Source organism: Cyprinodon tularosa, unplaced genomic scaffold, assembly GCF_016077235.1.
Source record: "Cyprinodon tularosa strain WSP-4 unplaced genomic scaffold, ASM1607723v1 ctg102, whole genome shotgun sequence".
Taxonomy (NCBI): domain Eukaryota; kingdom Metazoa; phylum Chordata; class Actinopteri; order Cyprinodontiformes; family Cyprinodontidae; genus Cyprinodon; species Cyprinodon tularosa.
The window spans coordinates 33,802-44,206 of NW_024037805.1; the positions used below are offsets into that span (position 1 = coordinate 33,802).

The window sequence follows — 10,405 nt, forward strand, 5'->3', positions numbered from 1 at the left end:
TTATTTAGTTTAAATTAACTATAAAAGGTTTATATTATTTGATCAGAGATAAATCAAAGTGATATTTAATTATTCTTATTACTCTGACAGCACTGTTACAAAAACAAAGCATCAATTTTAATTAAATAACACATAAATAATTATTTTTGTGGCCAGAATTTAAATTACTTGAAAAAAAAAACATGACCCACTATTTGCGTTAGTGGTGGGAATTATGTCTCACTTCAGAGATCCGACACATTGGCTCTAATTTCTGACAGCTCCAAAACGGATCCTAAACAAATATCTTTGCCTGTTTATGCAGAAAAACACCATTTATCTGTCCTCCTATCCCTCTGTTTGTATAGCCTCTGTGTCTGCACCTTGGAGCTTCCTCTCTCCGGTTCTTTTTCCTGAAAAAAGATCACTCGGGACAAACTCTTTAAATAACAATTCATAACTTATATGTATTAAATAACCACTGCCTTAACTAAAAATTAACTATTGTAAACTATTGTGGAAAACATCAGCTCTGACACGCAACAGGCAGCTAATATTAAGGAGTAACAAACTCACACATCATCAATGATGATTATCCTAACAATGTTAAATCTAAAATGGTTGTTTGTTTGTTTGTTTTTGTTTTTTGTGTGTGTCGTTGACTCTCCCGGTCCTCCATAGCTATGAGGCATTTTTATTCTGGCATTGTTCAAAATACGCTCAACTCAGCAGACAAGAGGGGCAAATCTGCAAAATAAAAAATGCAGTGACCGTGAAAGTTTGCTTCCTTTCGTTCATTTAAAGGAACTGACACTTCAACGCGGCTCGGCAACGAACGGCACTTAGCACAGTTTACCCGCCAGCCTGTAGGTGGCAGCATATCAACTTACTGCAGGCGCCGTTAGACCCTTTTGCTTCAAGATGTCGGTGTTCGGGCCGGTGGTAAAAATCCATCCCGTCGTACTCGCTTCCATCTGCGACTCTTATGAGAGGAGAAATGAGGGCGCGAGCCGGGTCATCGGAACCCTTTTGGGTAAGTAAAACGCTGACATAGGTGTCCTCCTCTTGCCTTTTCACTTGGTGATGAAAATGATGGATAAGCTCTGTTAGCATTAGCTTAACTGCTAACACACGCTGGCTCTATGCAGTCAGCTCTTCCACATCTGGCGCATCAGCTCGACCTGTTCTCCGCAGGAAATGATTTCTAACGCCTGTGTCTCTCAGGTACCATCGATAAACACTCTATAGAGGTGACCAACTGCTTCTCCGTCCCTCACAACGAATCTGAGGATGAGGTAAGCTGCTAACAGCTGCTAACACAGCTAAGCTAACATAAACCTGAGTAAACAATGACAGAGTAGGAAGTGATATTCTGTTTTTAGGCGTTACTACTTTTTTATGCGCATTTTAAACATTTGCATGCAGGCATGGGATTGACAACATTGTGACATTTGCGCAAAAAAATTAAAAAGATTGTAATCAGCATCAGTTTAGTTTTAATTGTTCTTCCTTCAAATTTAACAATTATGTGTCACTTTAATTTTAGACATAGATTAGTGCAAAAGTACAAAATCAACACCTTCTAAGTATGCTGATAGTGTGAATGTTTATAGATTTTAATAATATATTATTACATAATAATAATAATACTCTGCTCTGTGTTGTGTGATTAAAAAAATAATAATAATAAACTAATAATAACAAATTACTGGCCAGGTGGCTGAAAGAAGAGACATTAATATTTCCTCTGCCAAAAAATGACCAATTATGCTTTTTCAAAATAATTTGAAAATATTAGCTGGGACATATGAATCAAGATGCTATGATTGAAAAAAATTTATTGACAGATGACCGTTGATATATGATTGGCTGAATTTAGGTGTTCAAGCTGATGTATAACTAACTGGCCTGCAAAAGATAACTTTTTTTTTTTTTTTTTTTACATTTTTTTAACTTTTGGGTCAATATAGTCTGATAAAGAGTTCGTTTATATACATGTTTAAGCCAGAAAGATTTGACATTTAAGTATGATTTCCCTACGACATTAAACTTTTGAATAGGCTGAATTTTCTTGGACTAGAAAAATCATGTTTTACAAATCTAATCAGTTGATAAAGTAGTTAGCCGTCATCTTATCTTCATGTTTGTTGGATCAGACCTTTAACATTCTGCTCAGGCCTTCTCCTTCCAGCTTTTTTAATACATTTTTCTAAACACTCACTCAGTAAACAAAAAATAAAAATGTGCTTGCCAGAAAGGTCAGTACTTATTTCTGAAAAATTACCCATAAAAACTATTAAAATAAAAAAATAAATAATAATAATAATAATAGAAAAACAATAATAGTAACTGTTCTGGGATATGATGCGGTGCTCTGGCCATCAAGTAATGGAAATCTCCAGATGTTAACAGCTCTTCTGATTGTGTAGTGCTTGGCCGAAACTGATGCTAAACATGTAATTATTAGAAGTCAGTGCCTTAATAAGGCATCAATGGCCATTGAATTCAAGTCATTGCAACTATATATTTGTAAATAACATAAATAGTGAAAACTTTGTCACCAAAATATTGACTTGAAGGAATTAGTGGAACGCTTGTTCGTAACCTTACAGACTGCAGTCATGGAAAAAACGATAGAAGAGCAAAATATCAGCTCCAATCTTTTAGATTTACACCTGAAAGTCCAAACCTTAGGAGCATTTTATGGGTTGTTTTTTTTTTTCTCTTACTATTTTTTTGTCTTCCTCCTCTTTGGGTTTTTTAAAGCCACATTAGTTTTTCCTCTCTCCTTTTTGTGGCTTAATCTCATGCGTTTTGCAATCTTACAAACCCTGCCATCAGCAGTTAAGCTGCTGCTTTGCTGCATATTTTGTTTTGTCATCTCGCTGGCCAGACCTGAAAGCAGGTTTCTTATTTTTCTGTAACTTATATGAAAATATATTGGCAATATCCCACTAATATATGGTCATTTAACCATTTATAGTGCACTCACTGAAATCCTTTGTAAATCCAAATTTCCAGCCATTAATGTTATTGGAATCCATGACCAAACTTTATTACCTTTGTAACATTAAAAAACATGGATATTTTTATGGCAAAAATGAATGCCAATGTAATAACAAGAAACGCCAACCTGCCCGAAGATATTAAGAAAAATAACAAAAGTGCTTTTATAAGAAATTAATGAAAAACACTCCCAAAAGCCCCTTTTTTTGGTCCAACATAACCTTAGAGGCATTAATGCTGACACTGTCACTCAGATTTTTTAGTTTATAAACCTAAATATCATTGTTAACTAGGCTTATTTACTTTTTTTTACTTTTCAATTAGCTTTTTTTTAACCTTTTTTTTTTTCTTAAATTGTTAACTTTTTTCCCAGCTTATTTACCAGTAGGTAATTTATCATTCAAAGGCTCATCTAATTAGACTCCATGTTTAAGGGGTATCCAAATGATCAAAACGCTAACTTGCCCTATAAAGGGTTAATTCCAGTTTGTGCAATGTTTATTTAGCATAGGACTGTTTGGAGTGCTGTAATTGTGTCCTACTATATTCCAAGCTATATTGTAATTTGTTTCTGTTGTAATGGTATATTTAGCCAGTTGAATGAAGCAGCTGCTTTGATCTGATGGCGGGGGCGGCTGGTAGAAAGGGCCGACATGTAGCCTGAGCCCCGATCATTGCCGATCATGTAACAGCAGTGGTCTTATAAGCCGACGATGTCTGCAGGTTGCCGTGGACATGGAGTTTGCCAAGAACATGTATGACCTTCACAAGAGAGTGTCGCCTACAGAGGTCATCATCGGATGGTGAGTCGGCTCTGCAATGTTTGAAATATAGCGGGGAATGTTCCTTTAACAGATTGGTTCCTCCTCCCAGGTACGCCACAGGCTTTGATATCACCGAACACTCTGTGCTCATCCACGAGTACTACAGCCGTGAAGCTTCCAACCCCATCCACCTGACCGTGGACAGCGCCCTGCAGAGCGGCAAAATGAACATCCGCGCCTACGTCAGGTGAGCCAACCTGTCCGTATGGGACCGGCTATGTCAGGGTGGCGTCTGTCTGATGACATTTTGGTTGTGTCTCCTTCAGCGCCCAGATGGGTGTGCCAGGAAAGACGGTCGGCGTTATGTTCACCCCACTGATGGTCAAGTATATCTACTATGACACTGAGAGGATAGGAGGTAAGGACGCACGGGAGGCACCTTTCCATCCACTTAGCATGGGAACGAATGTCAGGGTTTATACACTACAAAATGTTTTGAAACGTTACGGATCACTGTACTGCTTGAACAACCAGATGTGTTCCAAGTTTTAGCGGTATCGAACGGTCATGCTAGGATTAATGAGGTGCGACATGAAATGAAACTCATTCATCAATTAGTGTCTCTGTGAAGCCATTTTAAATCATTGATTGATAGGATTTAAAGTCTTACAGTCATATGAGAAAAAGTTGGTTCCACTCAAGGATTTTAAAGATTTCCAAACTTAAGGTTGGAACACCATTTCTGAAGCATGGTAGTGAAAGCATCATGCTGTGGCGAATAGGGACAGGCGGTAGGGAATTAAGTACTATTCATGATAATTTCCTATTTGGTTATTTTTGGTTTTCTTGGGTAACTGTGATGCTATAACTGCACGCCACCCCAATCAGAGCCCCACAATCAAAGATAATGCTGTTGAGAAATAAATAGTAATAAAATAGGCTTTATTGGGACAGCGGTTACATAAAGAAGTGTAATTTATATCAATAAACATCCCATAATAGCTGTATTTAATAGTTTTCCTTGAGTTTTTCCACCCATCATTGAGGGAAAAAAGCAAAATAAAAAGTTCAGACACTTCACCTATTTATAGTTGGTTTTAAACGTAATTCTAATTTAGAATTTAAATCAAAATTCTTACCATAGCCTGCAGTTAATCACCATAAGATAAAAGTCTGAATTCTTAAATTTCGCCTCCAATCAAGAGCTGAATATTTGAAAGTTGAACATGAGCGTCTCCAACGATCCCAAACAAACGTTAGCATCAGCTTCCTTTGATGCTAGAGGCCAATTTATGCTTCTGACGCATAGCCTCAGAAACCGGCAAATCTGTCTCAGTGCGACTACGCCCCCGCGCAGAGGTTCTGCAGGCGTTGTTGTGCACCTTCAAACAATCCTGACTACGCGCCAGACGCTCGCAAACCCGCACCGACCTCAAGCGGTCGTGCACAAACAAAAAGCAGCTGTGATTGGTCCTTGGTATGGCTTTCCGCCCATCTGTGTGGTCGTCTTTCTTGATTCGATGTTCCTCGATTTTTAAAAACCAAGGACCAACTACAATGGACAACTCTCCATTAACAGAACCTGCTCCTCTTCAATGTCTAGCAACTCTGTGACCGTGATATCTTGCACACGAGCGATTGTTGTTTTGGAAGATAAACACTCCAGCCGGCGCCGCCGAAGTTCTCAAGAGTTCTCTAAAAAGGCTCCACCTTGCGCTTTGGCGGGAAACTGCTGTGCAGAAGCATACCAGCAAAAATGGTTCGCAGCCCAAGCGACATTCGATGTGTGCGGTTGCAGAAGCCTAATCTGCCCTTTAAGCTGGGCATACACTGTGGAATATTTTCAATCGTTGCACGCAGCTACAGCTCAAAGTTTACAATGAAACCACAGGGTTTAAAAGTTCACAGCGCACAATGCATGTTCTCGCTCTGGTGCGATCTTACGACGCTCGACTTTCAAACATATACGATTTTTTCCCCCGACCTCACGATTCCTGACCGGGAGGTGGTCCTTATTCCCTGTATACTACACGCCACATGATCAGGCTGAAAGTCAGCCCTATCAAAAAATTCTCACACAACTAGAGAATTGTCCCGAAAGGGGCAAAGAATCGTACAGTGTACGCCAGACCATGTGAACGGAGCGGAGCGCTGTGCAATTCCCGCTCAGGAGGATGTTCGCTCATTCACTTCGCCACTCAGAGTTGCGCCAGGAGGCACCAATCAAAAACTGCTCTGCACTCACCTTAATTTTCCTGCCTCTCCGGCGAAATCGCTCCACGCTCAAATTTTCAGGAGAAGGCGTTTTCTGACATTTTTTCCTTAATGTAATGATGCCAGAGGCCTGGGACACACTGCGTTAATGATGTGACAGATACATGGGTATTGTTTTATTTAACTGGCTGTTAAGTTACTGCACTGTTTCCCAGCTGTGAACGTATCATCTCCCTCCATTCATGTTGCCTCACGTTTTCTATTTAATTAGTAATTTATTTTACTAGACCACATTAAAAAGGTCACTTCACATCCGATTGCAAATGAGATAATAGCGTATAATGCGCTATTATGCATCGGGATCAGTCGCTGCGGCTTGCAGCTGTTTTATCAAAAACGTGGACAAAAATCACACTCAAATCAAATGTTATTTTATACATTTTATAATCCAACATTTTTAATTACCGTTGTGAGCGCCTCAGAGCAAACCGGAGCGGATCGAAATCCTCGCTCCGGCCTTTGAATTGAAAACCGCTCTGCGCTTCAACATATTTCTTCTGCTCCTCACATGCTCTAGTGTACGCAAGGATATTAGCCGTTTCTCAATCTGTGTACTTGTGCTTTCTCATGTGCTCATGATACGTCCTCATCCTCAGCCCTAGTACTGCTCCAGTTCATAAGAACAGCAGACCGAGAACAAAGTCCCCGGATGTTGTTCTCACCCCTCCCTTTTTACTCAGCATGCATCAGAGCAGACTTGTCAGCTCTTGAGACTGACAGCTGTCCCAGCATGCACTGCAGCAGCAGCTTTCATTGGAGCGCTCCATTGAAAGTTCAAAGTTCTCTTTTCTGTTGCTCTTGTTCAATAAATTTCAATTTTTTTTTTGACAAAATGTTCATTTGATTTGTGTTTATCTGACTGTTAATTATTATTCCCCCACCAAATAAAAACGGTAATGTATAATCTAGAGACCATTAATAACAGGTGAAATTAAGCTCTAGATGAGCCGTGCATGTGGTCAAGAGGACGATTCTGTTCAAACTGACCCATATTTATGCTGCGTGCTCCTTTTCTCCCCAAGTCCAGACTTTCCTGTTTTTCTCAATAACTTATTGGCGAGGACACAAGTCCGTACTCGTGTTCTAGTGAACTGAGAAATGGCCACTGACTGAACTCCATCTCTGCTTTGCAGTGGATCTCCTACAGAGAACTCGTCTTACTCCCAGCCGTACCAAGGGGCTGACCTCCGACCTGTCCCAGGTGGGCTGCGCTGCGTCCAGGATACAGGATATGCTGACCACGGTGCTGGCGTACATTGAGGATGTGCTGGTGAGTGGTGGCGTTTGGCTCGTTCAAAGAAAGCCTGATAGGTTTAAACTCGGACCATAATCCAGGAACTCTGTTTCAGTCTGGAAAGGCGACGGCAGATAACAGCGTGGGTCGTTTTCTCATGGACCTGGTCAATAAAGTGCCAACCATCTCAGCAGAGGACTTTGAGAACATGCTTAATTCCAACATCAATGTAAGCTTCCTCTTTAAAAAATGTTTCAACTGATACATTAGATATCTTTAACAGGGTTATTAACAAGCTTACATGAGTTACTTGTCATTATTTCTCATCCATGTCAGTAACATCCTGCATGTTTGTTATATAAACAAGTGAATGTTTTCTGTTTGCAGGACCTGTTGATGGTGACCTACCTGTCTAACCTGACCCAAGCACAGATCGCTCTGAACGAGAAGCTGGTGCTCCTCTGAGGAGTCCTTTCAAGTCATATTTAAGTTTCTTTGTTTTTCTTATATTTTGGCTGAGATGAATAAAGTTCAACAGTCGTGACTGATGTGATTTATTTTAAGGTGTTTTTTTCAACTACGCCTCAACAAATACTGCTGGTGTCTCACAGATCCCTGTTGAACTTAATAAAAAGTATATTTCTAATGTGATCCAGCTTTTTATAATCCTTAGTGCTGTGTTATGGATTCAGATTAGATTATAATTTCATTCTCACACTTTTGTCTGGAACTATCAAGCTCTTTCAGATCTTTTGTTTTAAAAGAAAATAATTTTAGCATGGGGACTGAAAAATACCTACGCAGTCTGGAAAAGTCTTAAATTTGTTTTCATGGTGTTCATTGTTGAAAAAGAAAGTTGAGCATGGAAACATTTGCATTCTCAGATATTCTATTAGTATTGTTCAAACTTCTGTCCATCCTATTTGGTTCACTTTTTTCATTTATTCATAATTATCCAGATAGATATTTTTCATCTATTCATTTATGTTATCAAATAGAAACTGGCGATACCTAGAAATAAATTGGTGAATTTTTGGATTATCTGTAAAGTTAGATGAAAAAAAAACTGGAAACTTGGGAAGAAAACATCTGGGAAAGAAACCTGCAGATTTTTTTGAATAAATCATCCAACAGAACAAGTATTAAGGCTTAAATATTAAAACACTTTAATTATATAAATGAATAGAATCTTTAAAAATGTGTTCAAAAGTGGACTGGGTGCTGGATCTGCCACCTAATGGCCAAAGTAAAAAATCCATTTACCAGCAATCTTTGACGGTGTTTAACTTAGTAAGCAGGTTTTATATTCTTGTGTTTATATTTTAATAAGTTTAGAGTGGAATTTATTATTTTATAAACTTGCAGAACTATTGAAAATACGTTTTAATATCGTAATAAAGACAGTTGACTGCAAACCTGATTTTTATTCTAAACCAAGCTGGTTATTTTATTCTACTTAAATATACATTTGCATCAGAAGCAGAGGTATTTTAATTTTTAAAGCTGGGAAATCCTGAGTTCCAAGTCAAGCATAGTGCAAAGAGTGAGCATTAAAGTCATATTTCAGTATTCATCCAGAAGGATCAGGGAATGGAGCTGCTGGTTTGAATCCTCAGTCTTTACTCTTCTTCTTCTCTTTGCTTTGGGACCTGAGGATCTTCTCCACAGCAGCGTAGCTCTGCACCGCGGTGTCATACACAGATTCTCCGGTGGACTTGGCGATGGCCGCAGCCTGCTCCGGGTAGTACAGCGACGCCCCCAGGGTCATTAAGCCCGCCGGGTACAAGACTTTCTTAATCCTGGATCCTCTGGCGAGAAAAAGCCCAACGACTCCGGCGAAAGCGATAATTCCCGCCCGTGGGTAGAAGTCCTTGGGAGGGTTCTGGAGGTAGACGTAGGCTTCGTTCCCGAACCGGACCGCCTTCTGAACTTTGGGTTGAATTACACCGTAAGTTCCTTGGCACCAAGTCGTGTAGGGCTCAGCTAACTTCCTGACGGTGGCGACGGTCTCCTCCAGCTGACCCGCTTCCCGCTCCGCGTGCCGGGGAGTCTGCGGAGGAGGAGGGGAGGTGTAGAGGGAGAGCTCCTCCAGGGTTACCGGGGGAGAAGCTTCTGGCTCTCCCTTAGAGACACCGTTATCCGCGAACACGGTGAACGGCAGGATAGCCCAGGCTCCCGGCATGACTCTACCTGTCACCTTCAACATGATCCCCGAGGGCCATATGTACTGCCTACGGAGTCCGCGGAGGGACAAATTACTGGCATCGCGTCTCACATAGAAAAAAAAAAAAACGTTGAACTTTTACTTACGCTTATATCCGTATATATCTTTATATATTCTTTATGGTCAGACTTTTTTTTTTTTAACACGCAAACTTAATTTGACTAGGTTTGTAGTTTGAATTATGTTGGGAGTTTGTGCAAGATTTATTAAAATGCAATAAAAATTAGGCTTATTTTATTTATTTTTTTCTCAAGAACACAAAATCTTGTATCGCCTAATGACTATAGCGTTTAGTTTCCCATTATTTTTACCCAGAACTTAACTCGGCAGACTCTTGGGCCTATAAATATAATATTTAATTTAAAATAAATAAGATTAAAACAATATAAGAATGGGAGAGGACTAGGTTTAAAAAAAAAAAAAAAGTTTAATTATGTTTGAAGTAAGCACATGTTTTTGGGTATAAATATTTAAATACTCTGGTAAACAAAATATCACGTAAGAAACCTTCACAAAAATGACGCCAAACTTGTAAAGAATAAAACAGCTTAGTGTGCATTCACATATGAAAACACAGGCCCTCCATAATTAAAAAGATTCCAGGACCATTTTGTCCACTTTTATTTAAAATAAGATTTGAAAAACAAGGGGAAAAAACATTGTTACTGAACTCATGAATAAACGTTATACACAAAGTAAATAGTTTCAACAAACTTTTCCTGTAAGACTGAAAACTTTTTTTTTTTTTTGCAGGAAAGTGACAAAATATTGTTTATACTAACTGCACACAGACGAAATAAGCCCACAAACAACCCCACATGCAAAAAAACAATTGGATATTCAAGAGCAGCAAGAAATATGTTAGAATAAACGTTATTGGACCAATCTTTAATCTAAAATTAAAGCTTTTGATAGTTACACTTA

General features: G+C 39.2%; 2 protein-coding genes across 2 annotated transcripts; one reads left to right on the forward strand and one right to left on the reverse strand.

Moving 5' to 3' along the window:
• Window positions 1-851: 851 nt before the first annotated feature.
• On the forward strand, window positions 852-7,805 carry eif3f (eukaryotic translation initiation factor 3, subunit F). The gene is made up of 8 exons (XM_038279156.1): window positions 852-1,012; window positions 1,204-1,274; window positions 3,709-3,788; window positions 3,859-3,996; window positions 4,076-4,167; window positions 7,157-7,293; window positions 7,373-7,486; window positions 7,645-7,805. Exons 1-8 carry the CDS (start codon window positions 901-903, stop codon window positions 7,720-7,722), a joined length of 822 nt encoding a protein of 273 aa, XP_038135084.1. The 5' UTR covers window positions 852-900; the 3' UTR covers window positions 7,723-7,805.
• Window positions 7,806-8,668: 863 nt separating this feature from the next.
• LOC119779506 (MICOS complex subunit MIC26-like) lies at window positions 8,669-9,507 on the reverse strand. Its single transcript, XM_038279167.1, has one exon. The coding sequence runs from the start codon at window positions 9,461-9,463 to the stop codon at window positions 8,870-8,872; it is 594 nt and encodes a 197-aa protein (XP_038135095.1). The 5' UTR covers window positions 9,464-9,507; the 3' UTR covers window positions 8,669-8,869.
• Between the last annotated feature and the right edge of the window lie 898 nt (window positions 9,508-10,405).

Coding starts and splice junctions, on each gene's coding strand:
- LOC119779506 (XM_038279167.1), bottom strand. CDS start 9,463: ATGTTGAAGGTGACAGGTAGAGTCATGCCGGGAGCCTGGGCTATCCTG.
- eif3f (XM_038279156.1), top strand. CDS start 901: ATGTCGGTGTTCGGGCCGGTGGTAAAAATCCATCCCGTCGTACTCGCT. Junction 7,294..7,372: donor CGTACATTGAGGATGTGCTG/GTGAGTGGTGGC, acceptor ACTCTGTTTCAG/TCTGGAAAGGCGACGGCAGA. Junction 7,487..7,644: donor TGCTTAATTCCAACATCAAT/GTAAGCTTCCTC, acceptor TTCTGTTTGCAG/GACCTGTTGATGGTGACCTA.